Below are 25008 nucleotides of genomic sequence, written 5' to 3'. Positions count from 1 at the left end.
CCTCCCCTGCACATAACCGGGCTTTTCCCAGGAGATGGCAGCCCCCTGGGCCGTCCCTCTCCAGACTCATCCTTCTACCTGGTTCTTGTCACCCAGGCCAGTTCATAGGTAATGCTGCTCTGCCCTGGTTCACCTGAACAGTTTCTGGGGTGGACCCCTGCCCACCAGGCCAGAGGGAAGAGAGGGGTGTGCACAACCCAAAGAGACCCATCACACCAGATGTCTTGTCAAAGGTTGATTCTGTGAGTCCCAATTCCTGCCTGCTGAGTCCATGGTCACAGTTCCCAGGCTGTGGACTATAAGTGCCTACCCACAGCTGGCCCTGAGGGCCTTGGGAGAGCTGGCAACCCAAGGATTACAGAGGATGTTGTCAAGGGCAGCATCACACAATGCCAAAGGGAAGAGACCCCATGGATGACCCAGTCACCAGAGGATGGGGTTGGGGGGACGGTGGTTCGGAACACTACCCTGACAGTTAAGAAATGGCTCTGGGTTTGGTAAAACCAGAAACACATTTGGCCCACGGTGCTTGATTTTGAAGCCCTTGTGTATTTTAAGGGAAATTTAATCCATATGTTTCTGATTCATTTTCACTTAACTCATCAAAATGTTGCTTTAGAGAAGCTTTTTGAGATCCTAGTATCTTATATTTTTTTCTCCAAATTTTAGCCTTTTAGTGACCTATTTCCCCAATTCCAGAAATCCTATCTTGCTAACAGCAAATGGAGCTCTACACAGTTTTGAGTTTGGGTCAGAGGTGAGGAAGGCGATGATGGAGGACATTCACCTCTGCTCCCTGAGATCTGTCACAAGCTCGGACCTTGCCAGTGAGCCCAGCCTGGTCCCCGGTCCTAAGAACCCACAGGGAAGCTGGCTGTTGCCTTTTCACAAGTGGTCATCCTTTTCTAAAATAACTCTCTGTTTAAACAAATACTTTTGCCAATCCATATTAATGCTTAACTATTTAACATGACTATATATGGCCATCATAAACCAGAGAACTTTGATGAAACAACAGAGACACCAAATTAACACTGACCCAAGGCATGACTGATGTGTTCCAAGAGTTAAGTACAATTGTTTACAGTAATGTTATAATTTTTATGCATACCATTAATTTAAAATCACTTCTAAAAATAAAGGGAACTCTTCATCAGGAACCTCTACCACAGTAATCATTGTTTTGAGTCTGTTTATTTTACAGTTTTTAAAATAAGGGAAAGTGTTAAGGTTTTAAGAGGAACTATACATTCCTCTGGATTTTTCCTCCAAGGTATTACTTTTCCTCCCCTGAAAAGATCTTAAAACACTGGTATATGTGGGCAAAGATATTAATAAAGATGTGATTTTTTGGTGTCATGGTCACACTTTAGACTCCACAAATTGTTTTTTCCTTCATTAATGAAGTGAGATCTGTGCTTTTGAGTTGCTCTTTGCGCAAGACAGACTTTTAGAATGAACTGCACGACTCATCTGGGAAAACGTGTTTACTGTTATAGTAGGAGTTCCATAGAAATTAAAATACCATGGCCTTTTATGTCATAAAGTAGTAAATGCTCAGGTATACAGACAGCTCCCTTACCCATCTGAGGTTGCTGGGAAAGCTTTCCATTCCCTGCATGGGCTTATCGTCATCATCATCATCACCAACGTCATCATCACAATTTTCTTTTAATAAAAATCTTTCCTAAATGTACTTTTGGGCATGTGAAGGGTAAAGCTGCTCGGCAGGATGAGGTGAGCACTGAGAGTACGTGCACAATTTTAAAAGAAACCTCTCTTTACTTTTTCTCTTTGGTCCCACTCTGCCTCTTTTGGTCTCTCTGAACCTTGTTCTCTGTCTCATTCTGTGAATTAATAAGACTACCTAGAGGATTGGGTATAAACCCAGAAGACCTCACCAGTAGAAGGTTCACACTTCTTAGTTCCTGAGTCTTCCCACTGTGACAGCTCTCCAAATCTCCATGACTTAACAGAACCAAGATTTTTTTCTCATTCATGCGCAGTCTGGCTTCGGTCAGCCCCCCTCCATCTGGTGACGCAGCCATCGAGGCATCCTCTGTTTTGCGATTCTGCCCCCTCGACCTTTGTGTTGCAAGGTCAGGGTGGCCAGGGAGGAGAGGGAGACAGTAGGGGCACACTCTCTCTCCTCTGCATCGCTTCCAGCCATTGGCTGGACTAGTCAGTGGTCTCAACTTAGCGCAAAGGCAGTTGGGAAAAGTAGGCTCTCGTGGAATACATAGGAGCACGTACTATCCCTTTCATGGTCGTTTCCTCCCATATCTCTAAGAGCCATCCCTGTTGCTTATTTGGCTTAGATTGGGCTAGGGTGGGTGAAGGAAAGGCCACAAAGAGGGTGAAGACAGCCTGCAGTGGGCTTGGGGCTCTTCCAGCATCGCAGGATTACAGGGAGCAGAGGGGAAGGGCCAGTAAGTCCAGCTGGGGTGGGGTGAAAGGATTTGCCTGAGGACAGCCAGGCCCCGGGGACCCAGAAGCAAAAGATTCTGACTCCTGAGGCAGCCTTCTTTGCAAACAAGACTATTTTAAAGAGGTACCGAGGAAGCTCAGTGTTTAAAGATAAACTGGGGGAAAATCTACCCTTAAAATACAAAATTATTTCATAAACCAAGTATTTAAATTCCAAACCAATATGTGAGTAAGGTTAGACATATAATGAGGCACCCATAGATTCAAATCATATTTGTGTACAAGGTAGCCAGTCTCAGGGATGGATTCAGACAGCTGCTGATGGTATTGTGTGTGTGTCTAGGCGTTAACTTTTGAGAAGCTAGTTGTCTTTCTTTCTAAGCATCGATTCTTTGTCTATCTAGGACTCTGCCAGTTTGTGGCGGTTGATGATCCATGACCTTTTTTTTTTTTTTTTTCTTGTGATACGTGGGCCTCTCACTGTTGTGGCCTCTCCCGTTGCGGAGCACAGGCTCCGGACGCGCAGGCGCAGCGGCCATGGCTCACAGGCCCAGCCGCTCCGCGGCATGTGGGATCTTCCCGGACCGGGGCACGAACCCGCGTCCCCTGCATCGGCAGGCGGACTCTCAACCACTGCGCCACCAGGGAAGCCCTCCAGGACCGATTTTAGTCCCCCAGCCCCTCCTTCAGCCCACAGCTATAGAAACTCCCTCCTACCCTCCCTCTGTGAATTCTCAGGGAAGGTAATGAACCTTAATGTCACCTTGGCCTAGGCCAACCTTGCTATACACTCAGAGGCTTAGAAGCAGCAAATGGAAATGTAGGAGGCATGGTTTCTGACCTTGAGATGACAAAATTAGGAAGGTCAGTTGTCTGATGTCCCCCACCCCCAAATAATATATCTTTTTTTAATTGAAGTATAGTTGAAGTACAATATTATATGTTATATCTATTATATATAAGGTGTACAGTATAGTGATTCACAATTTTTAAAGGTTATGCTCCATTTATAGCGATTATAAAATATTGGCTCTATTCCCCGTGTTATACAATATATCCTTGTAGCTTATTTTATACCTAATAGTTTATACCTCTTAGTTCCCTACCCCTATATTGCCCTTCCCTCTTCCCCTCCCCACTGGTAACCACTGATTTGTTCTTTATATCTGTGAGTCTGTTTCTTTTTCTTTTATAATCAGTAGTTTGTTGTATTTTTTAGATTCCTCATGTAAGTGATAACATACAGTATTTGTCTTTCTCTGTCTGACTTATTTCACTTAGCATAATACCCTCCAGGTCCATCCATGTTTTTGCAAATGGCAAAATTTCATTCTTTTTTATGGCCGAGTAGTATTCCATTATATATATACATGTGTGTGTGTGTCACATCTTCTTTATCCATTCATCTGTTGATGGACACTTAGATTGCTTCCATATCTTAGCAATTGTAAACAATGCTGCTATGAACATTGGGGTGCATGTATCTTTTCCAATTAGTGTTTTTGTTTCTTTTGGATATATACCCAGGAATGCAATTGCTGGGTCATAACAGTAGTTCTATTTTTAGTTTTTTGAGAAACCTCCTAAATTCTTGAAACAAAACCTGAAATGATTGGATCCATGTCCTCTTTTTTATCTAACCACTCTCAGCTTGTAGGAACAGGAGAAAGCTTGCAGAGTTTTTGATACCTACTACAATTCACCTGTTCTAGGCTGAAACTTGGGAAGGGTTGCATGTATAGTCTATGTTCCTCTGGAATATTATTTGCTACCGCCATATATAAGACATCCATTCCTGAAGAATAGATCCCATATTATTTAGTGGGGTCAAGAAAAGAAACAGGGGTCCCAGGAGTTATTTCTCATCCCTTTCCCCATCCTATGAGAGCCAGAGCACACCCAGGCTGAGGCTGTGTTGCCTGTAGCCAGATGCCCCAACTCTCAGGGACACCCCAGCCTCTAGGAGCTGGCAGCGCTCCTTTCACAGAGAAGCAGGAGGAACAGCCAGTGGGTCTGAGGCCGACCTCTGTTCACACGCCCACCTTCAGCGTCCTCAACACATTTAGAGAAAGTGTCTGATCAGAGGGAAGAGATACTGCAGATTTTAGGAAAAGGAAAATTTTTTTAAAAGCTCATACCAATCCAAAATCGGCCTGACAAAGGACCACAGGTGTCATTTTTATAATGCCTCTTCCTTTCTGTCGTGTGTTTCCTGGAAGGGCTGGGGGAGGGCTGGTCTGTCCATAAGCAGGACCCGTGGTTCTTCCCCGGCCAGCTGTGTGTGGCCACAGGCAGAGCCTCGGGACTCCATCTGGGGAGCCTTGCAGAAGGACAGCTGCTAGTGCTTTTACACTCTGGGCGGGTAGAGAAGGAATCAGAGAGCAGCCTCGTCTTCCCCTCTGAGTGAGCCCCTTGAGTTCTCAGCGGGGCTGGGCTCGGTTTAGCGCACCTTGTTCCTCGATACCCATCCAGGTGTAGGCAGGGACCCACACACAGGCCCTGTGAGTGTGCGGCTCAGCGGGCCTTCCTCTGCCATCACTGACTGACTGTACTTGGCTTTCAGCCTCTCCGGGCACTTCCTGGGACCACCCACAATTCCCCTTCATCGTTGCTCAAGTTTGTTTTTCTAGTTGGATTAGCCTAAGAGTAAACGCCATAGGCCTTCTGGCCCTCCAAAAAAACAAAACAAAACAAAACAAAACCAGAAAAAACATTCTGTGTAAAGTGAAAATTAGACTCTTAAATCTGCAAAGAAAGCTGTTTATCTTACAAATTCATTCTTTTTATTGGGCCACACATATCCAAGATGGAAAGATAAAAGGAAAACAGATACAGGCCGTTGCTTAGAGTGACATATAGTGAGACACAGCTCATCCTCACCTTCTGTAAAGCCGGCGGGAGCGCAGGGCAGTGGCCTTATCTGTCTATTTATCTATATCGTGCCCTGGGCTGGGGCTCACCAAAAGCTGCAGTGGAAGTATGTTCCCCACGCTCTCTATTCTCTTCTGTTGGACAGCCCTGCCTTGGACTGCTCCCCAGGGGCTCCGATGGAGGAGGATCTGGGGAAGGTGCTCAGCTGCAGACCGTGGGACACGAGGACGGGCAGGGATGCAACATCAAAAGCCCACACCTGCCTACTCCTGTCCTGAAGTCAACACTTAGTTCTGCTCATCATTCAAATGGACAGCTCATGGCCTCCTAACTTAAATAGGGCGTCTTAACCCTGTTGCGGGGAGCACTTGGGCAGGATTTTAATCAGGCTCGTTGTTATTTTAAGCTGACCTCATGATCCCACAAAAGGAATGAGCAATGCTGGGAGGGCAAATGCAACAGGTTTGGGGTTGGTGTGGCTTGGGGGTGGTGGAGGGAGATGGGTAAGAGATGGCCTCTCAGCTATTTATAACTAGGATGCGGTTGACTTGGAATTGGCATCTGGCATCTGGCCATTGTTCTCCTGGGCTCTCGACAAACTGGCTCTTTAAGACAGAGGTGGTGGCAGCCCTGGTGGACTTGACCTGCGGACAGGGACTTCCTGCTAGGACTGCATGTGGGACATTTGTTTGCCGTGACCTGGCAACACTCTCTTGCGCCTATTTTCCCTTATCAGCAGCCCAGTAGCCATCTTTGGTAGTCTCTCCACAGTCATGTGGACAACCACAAAGCTAGTGCTAGGTCGAGTGAGTTCTAGATGTGGATGAACTGAGTCCCCCTCCCTGTGTAAAATTACGAGGAAAAAAAAAAGCTGGGCAGTTAGACCTTTCGAACAGCTCTTCCAAGGATGGTTAGAAGAGCTGTGGAGAATAGGATTAAAAGTGAGCCTTCAAGGAAAATTTCTAGGATGATGATGCCATCGTGCACAGTCCAAATTCAGAGAGGACACTCGAAGCCAAAGGGTTTCCACAGTTGCACCGAGCAAACATCCAAATAAGAATTAAGTGCGACTGCCTTCATCTTGTTCATGGCCTGTAAGTCTGTCCCTTTTGGCTGTGAGCAGAGAACACCAGGAATGGATGTTGAAGAATAAAAGCAATTTGCATTTTCCATTGCTTGGAAGGTACAAATCTTGTTTTTTTTTGCTCTCTGCAGAACTCACAGGTCTGCTTATTATCCCAGAAGGTCCCCTTGTTCTCATGGTGAAATCTACCAGGAGACCTAGAGGGTGGGCCGGAAGCTGCGGCCAGGACCCTGCCAGCCTCAGGAGCTTGGGTTATGTGCCAGGAAGCAGCCTCCAGCCCTGCGGGGAGGCCAGAGGAGAAGGCTTGCTTGCCTCCCCTTCTCGAGATGCAGAGTCCCAGCTCCTGCCCTGCTCCCCTGATGTCGCCTCTTTGACAACGTGATGTCAGGCCTCGGGTGTTGCAGTAACATATCCTCCAACCACTAGATATTTTCACAGTTCTATTTACTATTATGTCCCATCATTTCTGTGCAGAAGGCAGCCGTATGTAAATTTTATTCCATTTTCTAATGGTTTGGGTTACATAACAAATAACAGCAGGAAGGAACATTTGTATTGATACTTTACAGAGGAAGTTCTCAGGTCACTGCACAAAGATTTAACTGCAGTGCTCTAAGTTTATGGGAGTTCTGCAGCTGAGTTTCTGCACATGACTTTGAATATGTCACTATATGTTTATCATGGGCTAATTGTGGAACCACATTTCCATACTTTTTCTTCTCCCTTTCATGAGATTACACCAGCCAGCGATGGAGGCAAGACTCTACAAGGAAGAAATGATCAGTTTGGGATAATTTTCTTTCCTGTCCCAAAATAGCTGTACGTCTGCATGTCTTGGGGACTCAGCCGAGACACATTTTTTTTCATTTGTTGCCTGATATAATGCAAATGTGATTTTGATCCTATAGCAAACTCTCCAGCTAGTCCATATTATAAATTAATCAGACTCAACAACCACCAACATTTTTAAACTTTTGAAAAAAAATGTTTAATAGGAGCTAAGCAAAAGAAGAAATCAAACCAGCTGCTGACACAGCTGTTTCTTTTCTTGTTTAATTCAGTTCAATATAAAGGTACCATATGCTGCTTAAAATCATGATAGGAAAGATGAAATAATTTAAGAGAATAACAAGAATACGTGAATTGTCAGCATTCTGTCAGATTTAAAGAATAAAATAGACAGGTGTAGTATTGACATGTTTAGCCTTGTGTGGTGTTGGCAGTTTTGGTGCGAACAACTTCTGACATGTGCTGAAGTGATGTGAGAATATTTCTCCTCCATTGCAGACATTGGAGAGGAGGCTGGGAGATCTGCCGGCGTCCAGCAGCCCGCACTGCTTCGAGACAGGAGCCTGGGCTCGGCCATGAAGGACTGCCCGTACTGTGGGAAAACCTTCCGGACATCCCATCACCTAAAGGTCCACCTGAGGATACACACAGGTGAGGGATCCAGGTGCACAGCTCGAAGGAGGAAGTCCAGGGCTGCCATGCTCCTGTCCTAGGTCCACCCTCTGTGGGTCTATCCATGCACCATTGTGTGGGTCTGAACCGACCCTAATGACCCAGTTCTTTACTCCATACTCACCCCCCTGAATGACACATGGACATGTGGACATGGATCTCCCATGGTCCATGCCTGGGATGATGATGCTTTGTCCGAGGCCCTGTGACATTTTGCTGATGGCATCCTTCTGCTGCACTGAAGTAGCACCTCCCACATCCTCACATGGACCAGGGGTCTTTCAGGTGCAGATGATGAGAACCCAGCTCAAACTCTAAATATACAAGGGCACGTAGGAGGTCTTTGAAGGCAGGCTGGCTTCTAGCCCAGCTGGGGTTACGTGCCCACACCTGGGACTGGATAGATGGAGAGGAGGGTGGGCGGCTCTCCACTGGGTCTCCTCAAAAGAAAACTCGAGACGCTCTTAACCAAGCCACTGGACCACTGTGGTCATTTCCCCTGTTACGGCGTTGTCCGAGCCCCTCAAGGTGAGGGCTTCTCTTGGTCTCTCTGTCTTGTCTCTCGGTCATGGTTCTTGTGAGCTTTTCTGCTAGTTGTTTGCACATTGCCAATACAAAAAAAAATTCTCTCTGACATATGGACACCTCCATTTTCTTTGATTTTTCTCCTGACACTTTATCTATTGGAGTGTGAGCTGCTTCAGAGGATAGACAAATATGCCATCTATCTTCAAAAATAATTGTGGTCTGTTTCCCAAGGAATCAATAAAGCTTAGGGTCGTGAAGGATATTTAGTGTGTACGGGCCTCATGTGCAGCATGTGGTTAAAGACAAGGAGCCCTCACCTGGACCCTCGCCTGTGCCTGCAAATCCCCCTGACACCCAGAGGAGCCCTGAGGACAGGTGGCAGTGGGATGGGCTGCTGTCTTTATTCTCAGCCTGGGTGCAGTTGGGCATCACCACTGTCCCTCCCTGTCCTGGAGCACTTCTCTCATGGGGTCACCCCAGGGCAAAGAGGGGTCTCCTAAAATTACATGCCAAGCTTGCTCCTCCCCAGGGTCCATGGGACCTGACCCACCTTGCCTATCTTCACCCTTATCACCACCCTGCGACCCCATTGCCCTCTTCCTGTTCCTCCAACGCGGAGTGCTTGCTTCTGCCGCAGGACCTCTGCACCTACTGCCCCCTCCACCTGGAATGTTCTTCCTCCAGGTGGTCACTGGGGGCTTAGCGTCATGGGACCTCTTCAGAGAGATTGCGTGACTACCCTGCCTGAAATATCCCTCATGCCCCCGCTTTATTTTCTCCATAGACTTAACACCTTCTGAAATTACCTTGTTCAGTTCAGTTGTTCATTTCCTTCTGTGTTGTCTGTCTTCCACCAAGTAGAATGTGAAGGTGTAATATTATCCATCTATTTAATTGCTGTAGAACCCCGGGGCCTACAAGAGCACCTTGCAGTGAACTGCAGCTTACAGGGGGCATGGTACATTTATTTGAGAGGTTGAATGACAGAACAAATAAGTGAGTGACCCTACTCCTGCAATGCCTGCCCTGTGACGGGTAGCACAGAGGGGACAAGTGCAGTGGCGAACGTGGACCCTTCCCTAGGGAACCTGTGGTCCTTTGGGAAAGGCACCCTGCACACGTGAGCTGGTCAGAAGCCACAGCGTGGCAGCCAGGCTGCAGGTGCTAGATTCCTGGTTATGGATGGAAGACCTTTCCGCAGGAGCTTCATGAGGAGTCCCTTAGTTCCTGCCTCAGGGCCTTTGCACTTCTCTGTAAGATAGGTCACCAGCTTGCACCCTCACCTTCAGAGTTTGGCACCAATGTCCCCTTCTCAGTAAGCTCTTCCCAGTGATGGGGCTCAAGGAGAGGCAGCTCAGCTTTCTCAGATCATGGTAATTTCCACTTTCCTCCCCAGGTTGGAGCCGGGTCCCCTAGTGTTGTGGTGGTTGGGAGGGACCCACAGACCATCAGGACATGGGAGACAGTCCACCAGGGCACCCACGGTCTCACTGCCTACAGGAGTGTGGAGACCTGGCCAGGCGGGTGCTGTGATACTTCCCTTTCACGTGATGTGGATACAGGCTCCTGGGCCAGGTTTCCCAGGTGCATGATGGCTCACAACAGGTGAGGCCGGCCCTGCCGGGGAGTGTGGGTCTGGAAGGAAAGGGGCAGTGCCTCCCAACCAGGAACTCTGCTGCCCCTGGGGGCCCCCACCCCCATCAGCTTGCCTGTGGTTCGAGTGGAAACGCCACAGAATATTCTTGGTAAATCAGGACTGAAGCTGGCAGAAAGAAGTCTTGCTGAACCTGGGTAGAAACAAATGGATACTGTTTTTAGAAGTTTTAAAGCTTGAGAAACATTATGTTTTTCCAAACTTCTGCTTCTTTTGCGTCACAAACTCCCGAGGTTTGTGATCAATAGTCTTTGGAGACACAGAGAGAAGCAAGACAGGGCCACGGACAGAGGCATTCCAGAAACTTCCCAGAATAAGGGTAAAAATGAAAGAAGCCATGGAAACATCACACCACCAGCCCTCCTCGGAAACAGAATTTGCAGTGTTTAAAAGGCAGAATGGTAACCAGATAAAGATCAATTTCCTTTTATCAAAGAACAAAGAAGTTGGAAAATGCTTACGCTTGCGCTTCTGAACAGAACAGAAAGTGTTACACGTTATAAATCACCAAAGTAAAACATCCATTATGACAATATAAAAGTGTAGATTATGTGTAATTAAAAATCAAAATCAAGTGGTTTGTTAATGAATGAGTTAATAGGGGCCCCAGTTGTGGAGATGTCCTGTACTGCCTTCCCCTTTCTCTTTGCGGTTTTGTATTTCCCGGTGACATGGCCAGAGGACAGCAGTCTCCAAAATAGAAGAGTTGTTTTCCAAGATGCCATCTTTTGCAGTTTTTCTATAATGGACCCATACGAGCACATTAAAAATCCGATGTGTAATAAATATATTTTAATTGGTCAGGATATGAGGTGGAACATTCTCTGTGTCTTTCTGTCCTACTCCATCTCTATGGGAAGTTTTGATCGTATGGCATCAACTCTGATAAAAACACTTTCCGTTATTAACTCCACTACATTAACTCAGTTACTGCTCTTCTTCTCCCAACACCTGTTTATTAGAGAGGTTCTGAGCAGATGCACCAGTCAGGTTGCTTTGAACACCTGTGGGCTGGGCAGAGCCTGCAGGTAGCAAGAACGTTTCTGTTGTCCCCCAAGCTCCAGCCAGGTCCATGCGTGATGGAGGGGAGGCACCCAGAGTACCCTCACATCCTAGGGGCTGCCCCTCTCCGGCTCCTGTAGGACAGACGTTGATTGCTGCCCACACAGGGAAGGCTGAACTTCTCTCCTATTTGAAAGTTGGGCTGATTAGGACCCAATCACTGGACGTGTGCGATTTGTCTTCTAGAGTACGCTGCCGGTGATTGGAATTCAGAGCCAGTCAGTAAGGAGACTTTGTCAGTTAGGGTTCTCCAGGGAAACAGTGTGTGTGTGTGTGCATGTGTGTGTGTACACATCTATGTACATGTACATATATACATATCTATATACATATACATACATATCTATATACATATATACACATCTCTATACAAATATATACACATCTCTATACAAATATATACACATCTATATACAGCTATACACATCTATATACAAATATATACACATCCTTATACAAATATATACACATCTCTATATAAATATATACACATCTATATACATATACATATGTAGATACATCAATATACATACATACATCTATAAATATACATATATATACAAATATATATCTCTATATACACATCTGTGTACATATATACACGTCAATATATATATACATATATAGAGAGAGACAGAGAGAAAGAGAGGTCTTTATTATAAGGAATTGGCTCACTTGATTATGGGGGGTGAGAAGTCCCATGATCTGCAGCTGGTCAGCTGGAGGCCCCAGAGAGTGGATGGTATAAGTTCCAGTCTGAGTCCAAAGGCCTGGGAAGCAGGAAGGCTGATGGTATAAGTCCCAGTCTGAGATGGAGTCCCAGCTCAAAGAGAGAGCTCCCTTACTCAGATTTGTTCTATTCAAGCCTTCCACGGATTGGATGAGGCCCACCCAACACTGGGGAGGGCAATCTGCTTTCTCAGTCTACTATTCAAATGTTACTCTCATCCAGAAACACCCTCACAGACACATCCAGAATAGTGTTTGACCAGATATCTGGGCAACCCTTGGCCCTGTCAAGCTGATGCATAAAATTAACCATCTCAGAGATGCATCAGCAGACACTTAGTCATACCATGCGACAGGAGGCAGGGAGGCCCCCAGGTTGCCCCTGACCGAGGCCAGCCAGTCATTTCTTTATTGGCTGCCTGCAAATGTACTCCATCCGTTCCCTCACTACCCCCTCCTCCAGGTACTACCTTGGGGATACTCTGAAGGGTCCAGTGTGTCTGTTTTGTGCAGGAGGTAGGCAGGCGCTGATCAGTTCCTGAAAGGCTGGAGGGGTGTGCATTCCCCACAAGCCCCAGGAGGGTGTAACACCCCATGTGATGACCCACCTGTGTGTCAGGTTTCCCAGGGGGTGCCTGTTGTCTCAGGAAGGCCATTTTAGAGAAATATAATAAGCAACCTCACTCATGAAAACTTGGAGGCACTAAAGTTCAGAGACTAATTAAAAATAAATCTCATTAGTTTTTTCCCCTCTCAAACTATGCTAGCGGTTTATTAATCTGGTTTTGATTTGCTGCATGTGTTGGTCTGGCCCTGAGTTGGGCATCTCTTTATGGACTAGATTTGTACAGGGAAGCCAGCCGTGGTTCTCCAGCGGTCTCAGGGTGGGCTGAGGGGCATGCCCAGCACTGCCCACCCTTCTGGGTGCTGCCTCAGTGATATAGCGGCTGAGCGCTGCCCAGGTGGGATGCACGGGGTGCCCTCCTTGGCTCTCACCTGCATTCTTGGCACCAGACCCGAGGCTCCTCTGTCCTGATGGAGCCAAAGGGGACTGTGGAGGTGAGAAGGCTTCTCTCCTGCAGCCCCTCCAAAGGGTTGTGTGCCCTCCCTGTGGGGAAGGCACAGCCTGGGAGTTTTCTTGCCTCATGACTGAAGCTGTCTACACAGCATGACGGCAACTGGCTGCCCACAGAAGAATTCAGCCAACGAGGATAGTATAACGACAACAATGACAGTAACTGTAGTCACCACTCTCTGTGCACTCACGTGTGCAAGCACCGCTTGCTGCTTGTGGATTATTATTATTCGCCCCTTAATCCTCACAGTACTTTGGAGACCAGGTTCCAAATCGCCCCTTATCCCGCCCCGTCCCCTTTGCAAGGGGAGGGAACTGAGCCTCAGAGATGTGAAGCTACCCACCCAGAGTTGCCCAGCATTGATTACAGGTCATAATCCAGATCTGCCTAATTTAGAATTCCATTCTATTAACCACTGCATTGTATTGCTATTTTTACTTTTCTGGGTGAATTTTTGGCTCGTTTTAGGGAATTAATGCAACATTTCTTTGACAGTGTGTGTCCACACCATAACCAGCTGGAGGAAAGGAAGTGACTTGTACCCACAAGGTGTGTGGACGCAGCCTCCCAGCGATTTAAAAGGGAAGTACTGTGCACCCTGGCTCCTCCTTGCTCCCTAACTCAGACTGGCCTGAGGCCTCCTTGACCCGCTTGCCTCCATTTCCCACCAGCCCAATGAGCTTAGGGAGGCGGTGGGGCAAGGAAACAGCTACTGTGGCTGATGGAGGCCCCCTGACCCCTGGCATGGAAAGTGGGGTGGAATTAGATGCTGGCATAGTGGAGATGATAAACTCCTGATGCCTTTTTGGAAACTGCCTTTCAACCAAGCAGCGACTGGTCTGAGGATGTGGGTGGAAATGAAAGTTCGGCCCGCCTAAGCTAGGTACCCTAAGCCTGATACACACACAGCTTACCTTTGATGCGTTTGCGTCTCCTCTTCTGGTGAGGTAACCAGGCTGTTTCAACATTTATAAAAGCACATTGAATAAATGTTCAGAAAAGGATTGGTTAAAATGGGCACTCTTCCCATTTCCTCTTCTAAAAGGAGAGCATTGAGTTATTCTTAGTGGGGGACAGTTACCTGCGTAATGATGAGAAAACAAAAAGACCCATTTGCCCGAAAGGAGACGATCCCTTTTTTCTTTTTGTTTTGAATTAAAATTCTGTCGTTTTTCTAAGATGAACTAAAAGCCCATTTCCTTCTTCCACAGTCCCCCATCCTTGCTTTTCCTGCCTTAATGACATCCCAAACTTTTGTTGAAAATAATTGATTGAATTTAAATTTCCTTAAAAGTTTAAGAGGTAACGTTACAGTATAAATTTCCTACCAAACACTAAGTAGGGAAATATCCATTAGTGAAATTAACTACAGTTTCTAGGTAGCTAACAATGTACCGTATACAGTAGGGCATGGCTAATGAACACTGCAGTGGGCGATATTTCATTATACAAATTAATGCTCACATTTTAATGGGAAAGTCACATAATGAATCTCGGCTTCAGTGACAGCAATTAGAGACACAGATTGTCCCCTTCTGGACAAGGCACTGTTTAGCAATAAGCAGCTGTGTGAAAAGTCTTCAGGTTTACAACATATATATGCTTTGGGGGAATTAGTGTACAATTTATATTAATGTACTGAAGCTTCTCTGCAGAGGCACCACCGTATTTATCTCTCCTGGTATTAACTAAGTAAAGACATGTAGAAAGACTAAATAAATGTCAAATAGAGGATGCAAATACGGGAAAATATTAGGTTACCCAACTTAAAAGTGAAAACACTTTTGGGGTTTTAACACACACACACACGAGAAAGTTAGAAACATGGAGCCCTTCTTAAAAGCTTGATAAAGGAATTTCCAACGAGAATAAAATGAATCCCCCTGTTATTTTTGGAGAAGCACTATAGGGAACTTGCTCTGAATAGTTCCAGAATAACTCCCCAGAACAGTGAGGTTTCCTTGAATATCAAGTGCAAAGTGAGGCTCAGAATGATGAAAGACATGACCGTGTAAAAATAGGTACAATGAACTAATTAAACCACTTGGTCATATAGTTCTTAAAATTTATGATACAACGACTTGGAGAAGTTATCAATGATATTCCAGAACTGAATATACATCTTATGCCATGTGTCAGTGGGTAGCTGGTTTAATGTAAGATGGTTCCAATAATTTCATTAGACCATGGAGTGATGAACTGATGATTTTTTAAATTGATTACGCCTTTTCTAGCAAAACTCCCTTTTCTAGAAATGCATTGTTTGGGCCCACTTCTTATTCCTTTAGAATATTGTGAGAAGTTTCCCCACAGAAACCTACTGTTGTGGTTCCCTGCTTCCTTTGGTAGGTGAATGGCTCAACACTGGTCATCCTTCTCCCAGACACAAGTTTCATAGACCAGACCTGGTCTGCAGAATAGGGTCTTTGGCCCTCTCTGTGTTTGAAAAAGTTTTTAAGTACGTGCCAATATTTTAAAACTGGGATATTGCATGTAGAAATCTGGAAGCAAGGCTTTCCTTAGATCGAGGTCCTTGTGTCCACTGCTGGCGGCATTGGGTGGCGGTGGCCCTCCAGGAGAGGTGGGTGGCCCCCACCCCGCTGTTTCGCACACTCGTCGTCTGCTCAGCTCTGAAAGCATCTGAGAGTATGGCTCCTGCAACAGGCAGATGCAAAGACATTGAATGCGAACATCGTGGAGGTGACCAGAGGGCTCATGTCACCCTGCAAAGCCTTGGGCAGTCTGTCCGATTCCCCCCAGTAGATTTGGACTCACTTATGGGTCTGAGGACAGAGCCGCTGGCAGGGTCTGAGGTTGTCTGGGCCACGAGGCTGCACAGAACGTCTTTCCGAGTCTCAGGCAGAGCCCTGCCCGGGCGGGAGCGGGCTGGGTGGGATGACGCTGACAAGAAGCAGCTCTTAGCACAGGACTCGGCGTTTGTCAGTCGACGACACCGAAGAGCAGACCTTGACCATACCTCAGAGCCCTGTCAGCTGAATGTGCTGACAGGTTTTTCCCACCCAGTCCAGGCCACTGTTGTGAGACATTTGCCTCCTGAGTGCTCTGAAATGTGCCCTCCAGGGAGGTTGCTTGGGAAACAGCTGGACTGTTTCCAGTGAAACGAGACCCTTGGGTGGCCAGGCTTCCCCAGGGGGATGTGCTCACCCCTGGGTCTGCCCACCAGAAACGCACCCCAGCCGGGGCTAGTGGTGGTCTCCAAAGCATTTCCTTGTACCTGATGAAGCCCAGGAAAGGCTTTAAGGCAGAGGACGATAGTGGTTATCCAAATCATTTAGGGGTTATAAAGAAAATAAAATCAGGTTTTTGTTCATTTTTAAAACGAAACATCCAAAGCGGGTGGGTTTATCCCACGCAGCTCACTCTGGAGCATTTATCTGGAGAATTGGGTGGTAGGGGGCAGTCACCCAAATAAAGCCTCTCAGGAACTTGGAGGTGGAACCACATGGAGAAACCACTGCGAGGGCTGTTCCAGGGTGTGTGCACGGGCGGTGCATGGAAGGCTTTCTAGAGCCTGTGCAGTCAAAATAATCCTTGAGGACTCTCGTTAAGTGGCCCCGAATTTACCAGGGCCTGGATCCTTGGAGGCTTAGATGCTAAGAATTAATCATTCTTGTTTCTCAGATGTGGCCTCTTTTCCCTGGAACAGTGGTGGTCAAGACCTGTTTTTAACTTTAAAAGAACAGTGGGTCAAGTGAAGAGGTCCTCTCCTGCACTGTGTGGTGTGTGTTTGTGATGTGTGTGTGTGTATGTGATGTATGGTGTGTATGTGTGTGTGTATGTGATGTGTGGGGTGTGTGTGTGATGTGTGTGTGTGATGTGTGTGTGTGGTGTGTATGTGTGTGTGTGATGTGTGGGGTGTGTGTGTGATGTGTGTGTGTGATGTGTGTGTGTGGGTGTGTGATGTTTGGTGTGTGTGTGTGTTTGTAATGTATGTTGTATGTGTGTGTGGTGTGTGATGTGTGTGGTGTGTATGTGATGTATGGTGTGTATGTGTGTGTATGTGATGTGTGGGGTGTGTGTGATGTGTGTGTGTGATGTGTGATGTGTGTGTGTGATGTGTGATGTGTGTGTGGTGTGTATGTGTGTGTGTGATGTGTGATGTGTGTGTGGTGTGTATGTGTGTGTGTGATGTGTGTGTGTGGTGTGTATGTGTGTGTGTGATGTGTGGTGTGTGTGTGTGGTGAGTATGTGATGTGTGGTGCATGTGTGTGATGTTTGGTGTGTGTGTGTTTGTAATGTATGTTGTATGTGTGTGTGGTGTGTGGTGTGCATGTGGTATGTATGTAATGTGTTGTGTGTGTGATGTGTGGTGTTTGTGTGTATGTGGTGTGTGTGTGGTGTGATGTGTAGTGTGTGTGATGTGTGTGTGATGTGTGTGGTGTGTATGTGGTGTGTGGTGTGTATGTGGTGTGTGGTGTGTATGTGATGTGTGTGTGTGACGTGTGGTGTGTGTGTGTGTGATGTGTGTGTGATGTGTGGTGTTTGTGTGTTTGTGGTGTGTGGTGTGTATGTGATGTGTAGTGTGTGTGATGTGTGATGTGTGTGGTGTTTGTGTGTATGTGGTGTGTGTGTGTATGTGATGTGTAGTGTGTGTGATGTGTGTGGTGTGTGTGATTGTGCGTGTGTATGTGTGTGATGTGTGGTGTGTGTGTGTGGTGAGTATGTGATGTGTGGTGTGTGATGTGTGGTGTGTGTGTTTGTAATGTATGTTGTGTGTATGTATGATGTGTGGTGTGTGTGAGTGTATGTGTGTGTGGTATGTGTGTGTGCGCCTCTTTCTTTAATGATCCTATGATATGTGTCCTCTCAAAGCCGTGAGAGTAGGGGCCTTGTCTCTTTGGTTCTTCACTCAATTCCCAGCACCAAGAGCAGTACTTGGGGGGTAGGGGGTGCTCATTCAATAGAGACTGTGTGAGCAAACATGTGTTTCCGGGTGTGCGGGTACATACATGTATGGACACGTATGCCTCTGGCATCATTCAGGAGACTTTGTTTAGCCCTTGACATGACTTTTAGAGTTGACATGATGCCATAGAGAACATGTGCTCCGACTTGCCACATTATAGGTCGGGGAAGCAAAGGTCCCAAGATAGGAATGCCCAGTGGAGCAAAAATAACACAGGTTCTCTGTCCCCAGTCCAGACTCTCCAGATGCCTCCTGGGGTCCAGAGGTCCAGACTAGCTTCCCTGCTACACTGTTCCACGGTACCGACCTAAAAGAGTACTTCCCAGGGAGGCTCTATGTAGTGGTTCCCCACCCAGGCGCCACAGAGGGTCACGTGGGGGCCTTTGAAAGACCCCAGAGCCCAGTCTGTCCCGGGAACTCAGAATTTCTGGAGGTGGAAGTGGGACCAGGTATCAGCACTTTTGAAAGCTCCCCAAGCTGTTCCACTTTGGTTTTTCAAAATGTAATGTCTAGAGTTTTAGTATCAGAATCATCAGGGGCACTTACTAGAAGCACCCACTTCTGGACCCACCCCAGACCCAGGGAATCAGAACTGCTCTGCCTTAGGTCCCAGAACTGGTGTTTTATACTCTCCTGGGGATTCAATGCTCAGTACAGTCTGACAGCCACTGCTGCAGGGAGCATTTCAAGTGTGTGTCCCTTGGAAATCTACGCACATCTTCCGAGCATCCCTGCAGTCAGCCAAGAAAGGCAGTCCCTGCTCCACCCGGGCCTGGAGGGAAGGTCTACATTTTCTCTCTGTATCTCCTGCTGATGGATGCCCATGCATGCTCTACAAACCCTTTGCCAGATGCACTTAATCGTTTCCAGGTGCACTTTTGAAATGCAACCCGAGTCTCATCCAGTACCTGTAGGCACCTCTGCCAACTCTCACTGCAGGGCCCTCCCCCCAGGTTTACATCAACCCGTGGGCCAGGATCTTGAGTTCCTCATCAGGCTCTCCTACCACAAGCCCCACAGACACCCCCTCAGCTTCAGGGGCTGCCTCTTCTCCAACTGGCACTGGACTTCTAGGTCAGCCCGGAAGTACCCCATCCACGGTGCCCATCCCACTGAGGGTCCCCTAGTCTCCGGTGAGATGTCCAAATAGCAGTGGCTGAAGTGAATCCAAGCCTAACACGGGGATTGACTTCAAGAAGTGGGAAATGGTGCCTGAAGCCATTTGTACCTTTACATCGAAGGGGAGTGAGTCTTCCTCTAGATCCATGTCATTGGTCTAGAGACAGCGTGACCTTTTCATTCAGAGAAAGAGATCCCCAGATGGGAATCTGATGTGTCCAGAGGAAACCTTCAGCTGCTCGTAGGAGGGAAAGAGGAGCACATAGCCACCATTTGATGATGCAGGCATAGCTTCTCCCAGGCTGGAGCGCACAGTCCGGAGGTGACCTGGAGTCCTCTGCTCAGAACCTGGGCTGGTGGTCCTCTTATTTACAAAATGCATGCATTCCCCCCCCACCCCACCCCCAACAAGCGCCTTACCCCCAAATGGCCTAGGCCTGGAGAGCTGGGAGTCACGGCGTCAGCTGAGACTAGACACAGTAAAATGTCTCCAGAATACACCATTCACCCATGACTTGCTGTTGCTTTTAGATCAGTGTGTTTTACAATAGAATAGAGGAAGCCGTGGGGGATGCTTGAATTTCCTCGGAGAATTAATTGTGGATATTGACAGGGAGTTGTGAGCAAGCTCGTGGGAACTCTAACAGTCCCATTCCTTCCAGAGAGCTTTTCGATTCCAAAGTCCAGAGAAGACCCTGGATTGCGAACACATTCTTGGAATATATTTAAATCCGCATTTGTTTACCCTCCCCTTTTCCTCTCTCCTACAACGTAGGCAGGTCTAAGTTGTATATGGTATCTTTCCCATAGTAGAAAGAACAATAGAAGTTGTGTGTTGGGTTTAAATAAATATTTAATTCATGAAAACGATCTTATATGTTTTAAAAGTCTTTAAAGCTATTTTTATTCTCTAGAAAGTGCTTATTATAGGTAAATTACACATTTTACTACCAGAGCATTAGGTTTGCCATTAGTACCAATTTAAGGCACTACAAAGACCGGTAGATAATGTTAATTTCAAATACAGAAACTAAATATATTTTGTGCCTTTTTATTACTCATTTTCTTTTAAGTTTTACTGACGGCTTTTTATCTTAACTATATGTCTTTACATGCTGCAATCATAATGCAGTGTAATGGTATTAATATTTTATAGAATCGGTATTTATAGTTCTTTATTTAGAAACAATGCAGTAGGTCTGCAGATATCTGAGCCCGTCTGGAATGGTGCCCTCCAAATAATGATAAATTACTTGTGCAGTATGCCATTTGCTAATTATAGCCATGATTTACTGCAGAGCAAGACTTAAATCATTCATTTCAGCCTTGCGTAACAGTGCCATAAAATTTTTAGGTTTCAAAATGGTTTCCATGTGTATAATTTAAACAAATTTTAGAGCTATTGTATACACAAAATATTGCAACCACCCATTTGTTACATACTTTGTCTTTTTAAACTTCTACTTTTAATGATCACTGTGGTTGAAATTATTATGCTTAATTTTCATAATCATAGCTTTTAAATCTACAGCCGTTTTCACATGTTAGATAAAGAAAAAGATAGCTAATTGTGTGTAGATAGTATGTCATTCCTGAATAGTCCCAAATGGTACAAAATCATTAAAAAAGCTTAAGAGTACGAATTATTCTTCTATTAAAAAACAGTTGTTCTCTAACTAATTATTAGTTTGAGCTGCTTTGTTTCCAAGAACAAATGTTGATCCTTCTAGCCTTGTTCAGCACACCAAAATGAGATTAACACTTTTTTTTTTTCTCCTTATACCAAAATCTTGCAGGTGAGAAACCCTACAAATGTCCCCACTGTGATTATGCCGGCACCCAATCAGCCTCCTTAAAATATCACCTAGAGCGGCACCACCGGGAGCGGCAGAACGGAGCCGGGCCACTGTCTGGGCAGCCCCTGAGCCAAGACCACAGGGACGAGCTGTCCAGCAAAGCTGCTTTGTTTATCAGGCCAGACATCCTGAGGGGCGCCTTTAAGGGTCTCCCCGGAATCGACTTCAGAGGTGGCCCTGCGTCTCAGCAGTGGACATCAGGGGTGTTCTCATCTGGAGATCACTCAGGGCAGGCCACTGGCTTGTCTTCTGAGGCTACTTCAGACACTCTGAAAGGTACCGACCTTCCTTCCAAAAGCACCCACTTCTCCGAAATCGGGAGAGCTTATCAAAGTATCGTGAACAACGGTGTGAATTTCCAAGGGTCCTTGCAAGCGTTCATGGACAGCTTTGTCCTAAGCTCCTTGAAGAAGGAGAAGGACATGAAGGACAAAGCCCTATCTGACCCTCCTTCCATGAAGGTCCACGGGACAGACGGTGGCGAGGAGAAGGCGGGCGGCAAGGCGGGCCCCAGGAAGTCTGAGAAGTCTCAGTACGAGCCCCTGGACTTGTCCGTGCGGCCAGACGCCGCCTCCCTCCCAGGCTCCTCGGTGACTGTACAAGACAGCATCGCGTGGCATGGCTGCTTGTTTTGTGCTTTCACAACGTCCTCTATGGAGCTGATGGCCCTTCATCTCCAGGCCAACCACCTGGGCAAATCGAAACGCAAAGATAGTGCCGTCGGGGTGACGGTCAATTGCAAAGACCAAGCCCGGGAGGCCAGTAAAGTGGCCTTGTTGCCCTCGGTACAATCAAGCAAAGAGATGGCGCTTTCCAACGTGATGGGGCCCTTAGACTCGGCTTCTGAAAAGATGGCCCAAGGACAGGTCAAAGAGACTCTGGGGGAGCAGAAGGGTGGCCCATGGCCCGGCCACGTGGACCCCACGTTCTGTAACTTCCCGTCAGACTTCTACAAGCAGTTCGGTGTTTACCCAGGTCTGCTGGGCTCGGGGGCCTCCAGTTCCTGCCCCAACAGGGAGCCCGACGGGAAGGCCCACTTGGAAGATGATGCCCCGATCCTGATCCCTGAAACCGCAAATAAGAACACTACTGATGACCTCTCGGACATCGCCTCCTCAGAGGACATGGACTCCTCCAAAGGAGAAAACAACGAGGAAGAGGATATCGACACGGAGCCGGAGGTGATGAGCAAGCCGCCTGCCCTGAGCAAGGACGGGGGCAGCGACGGTGGGGATGGCCTGCTGCCCGCAGGCGCCCCACAGCCCATCCAGGGACTGGTCTCCCCTCTACCCCAGGCATCGGAGAAGCAGTGGCACAGCCCGGGCCTTCTTCCAGCCCAGGACCCCGTGGCGAGCCTGCCCAAGCCAGAGCGGGGGCCCCAGGGCCTGGAGAAGCCGGTGAATGTGCTGTCGGTCCTCAGGGCCTACAGCGCCGATGGCTTAGCAGCCTTTAACGGACTTGCAAGTAGCACAGCAAATTCTGGATGTATCAAGAGGCCAGACTTGTGTGGTAAGTTTTAGAATCCTCTTCCTTTAGTTCATTTCCCAAAACATCAGTGCTGATTTGTGCATTTTTAAAAAATGGGGTAGACTTATCCATGAGCAGAGTTTGAACTACACATAAGAAATACCCCGACTGTGCTGTATATGGGCAATCATGAGAGTCAACTTCATTTAGAAGTGTTGGACCTCGTACTTTCGTGTTTCAGTTTGCATCATTGTGACCTGAGATGCCTGTACGGAAGGCATGGAGAAGGGGGGCGGGGTCTCACAGTGTGCACTACTCCTGTTGTTAACCCATAACTTGAGGGGGAGAGGAGAAATTTCAGAAAACAAAAAGAGAAAGAGACATGGTAACTTGCACACTTTTCAGTCTTTTCAACTTATGCATAAGATGCCTAAAGACAATCCCTTACTGCTTTGCTAAGCCAAAGCTGCTTTCTGAAACTTTTCTTTATAAAGACTTGAGGATACTAAAATCATATCACACTAACCACAATGTAGAAATAAAATGACCCTCTCTCCAAACAGGGAGATGGCTTGGGGTATTTGTGATTCATCTTCAGACATACCAAATGGCAGTTACTGTGACTTTGGCCTTCTATTATTGCCTTCTGTCTGTCTGTTTCTTCACCTGTTGTTCGAACAAGAATGTACATTATGAAGACCCTGGTTAGCAGGGTTGTGATCCTGTGTGTCTTGGATTTATGCCTGCCTGATCTCGTTAGCAAACTGGCACTTCTTTACCTCCTTAAAGAATATGGTTACTCCAAAGTAATTCCAGATCTTAAAAAGTGATGCTAGATTTGAAGCCTAGACCTGCATCAAATCAATGTCGGCGTGGGCAGGGAGGATCAAAGTCATTCTCTTGTCACCCAGATATTCTTATTCGAAAGCCTTTCTCGGAATCGAAGCTCAGTATGTTATTCCCAGCCCCAAATATCCTCACTAGAGACAAATGACCACGGTACCTTTCCATCTGTAATCTATGAATGAATTTCTGTGACTTTACTTCACTTGTTGAAAAAAGGAAAGAAAGAAGGAAAGAAGGGAGGAAGGAAAGGAGAGAAGAAGGGAGGAAAATGGATGGAAGGGAGTAGTATTTAACTTCTGAATCCTGACATTCCTTTTAGCACAGAGTGGGATTCAGCAAGCTGGACTCAGTTCATAATTTAAATTGATGTATTTCTTTTTCCCTCTCCTTCCCTAATTCACTAAGAACTGGATCAAGCAGTCAGAAATATTTTTTGAATTGTCAAAAATCACTAAATGGATTTCTGACAGCTCAAAAAAATATTGACAATTCCTTATGCTGAATGATTCATAAGGCCCCATTAACCAGCACCCCAGGTCTATTTTTAGCCACATACAATTCATTACTTTTGAAGCTGTTAAAAACAATATTTAAAAGAAAGAGAAAAGAGTTTTATGTCAGTCCAATTTTTTTTTGCTCTTTTTTTTTTATTGTTGTTTTTAAGTTTGTGATTGGAGTGCTTTCTTTTTTATTGTTGTTTGGGGTTTTTTTTTTTTAAGTCTATTTTCAGTTCTTTCAAATACCTACGTAGAACCCATAGTTCCTGCCAGGAATCCATGAATCAGAAAAGATCAAAACCTGGCATGTTTATAAGCTCATTATTATTGAAATGAGCTCATATTACCCCTATTAATTTTCCCATCGTCCTATCAATGCCGAAGGAAGGCTGCCTGCCTTTGAGGAAGCATGCCCACTTGTGTCCTTTTGCACCAGGCGAGGGTGGAGGGGAAGGCAGCACCAGGAAGCCCTTTCCTCCGAGCTGCAGCTCCTAGGCCCTTTTACCCCCTCCCAGAATAGCAGCTCACCACACTTCCCTGACATTTCCAGGGTACGTGCAAAAAAACCTTGCTTAGTCAACCTTTCAGCCATTGGGCAAAAGAGCCTGAGATGTAAGTCACGGCCTCTCTCCCAAAAGGGGAGTGAAGACCCTCAGGCCAGCCAGGCCCCAAGGCACCTGGTCGCTTCCCAGCGGACGGCCCAGGTCCTATGGATCCACCTTGAACTCGTGGTGAGATGCCAAAACTAACTCCTGCCAAAAAATGTCTATTTTTAGAATGCACAAGTTCTGCATTTCGTTTATCCTAATTTCTTCTGCATCCTCCCTCTTGCTTTAGCTTGGGAGCAGGCAAGGAAGGCCCTTCTCTGGCCTTTGTGTTTGCTTGGTTGGGGTGGAAGCCCTGTCCTTTCGCCTCCAGGATGGCCTGACTCTGTCCAGTTCTCATTCCCCCTTCCCATACCTGGCCCACCATAATCAAAATCCTCTTCTTGTTTTCTTACTGGCTGCTGTGACCCAGGAGGGCCAGGCATATTCATCCTTCCTAAGAGTTGATATCTGTGAGGAAAACTTAAACCCACTGAGCTACAAAGGGGGCATTTGAGGACATTTTTTCTTACCGCCTAGTTTACTGCCTTTCTAGCATTGCAAAAAGCACAAGCGATAGTTGAAAACTTCAAACTCCCATTGGCTTGACTTTGCCAGGGTGGAAATGATATTGGCACGAGGAATCAAATATTCCTAATGTGTATTCCCTCCTCTCTGCTCCACTCAGAGTATGGATTTCCAAACTGGCCCAGCAGCTTAATAGCTGGTTTCCTCAAGAAGCTGGGCTTTGCCTAACCAAAGAATTATTCTGACAGTTCTAAACTTAAGAGAGTTTGGGGTCTGATTTTATCTGGTTAGT

The 25008-nt window shown here is 46.6% G+C and overlaps 1 protein-coding gene across 4 annotated transcripts in view; it reads left to right on the top strand.

The window, feature by feature from the left end:
• Positions 1–25008, top strand: part of ZNF536 (zinc finger protein 536) — a 418033-nt gene that overhangs the window by 251437 nt on the left and 141588 nt on the right. For all 4 annotated transcript variants that reach the window (XM_032613632.1, XM_032613631.1, XM_032613633.1 and 1 more), the window contains 2 exons: positions 7670–7822; positions 20735–22303. In XM_032613632.1, coding sequence (XP_032469523.1) covers positions 7670–7822; positions 20735–22303 — 1722 coding nt within the window. The remainder of the gene's footprint in view (positions 1–7669; positions 7823–20734; positions 22304–25008) is intronic.

Source organism: Phocoena sinus, chromosome 19 (assembly GCF_008692025.1).
Source record: "Phocoena sinus isolate mPhoSin1 chromosome 19, mPhoSin1.pri, whole genome shotgun sequence".
Lineage (NCBI taxonomy): Eukaryota > Metazoa > Chordata > Mammalia > Artiodactyla > Phocoenidae > Phocoena > Phocoena sinus.
The sequence above is the reverse complement of the archived record's forward strand: the minus strand, read 5'-3'. Positions and strand labels throughout refer to the sequence as shown.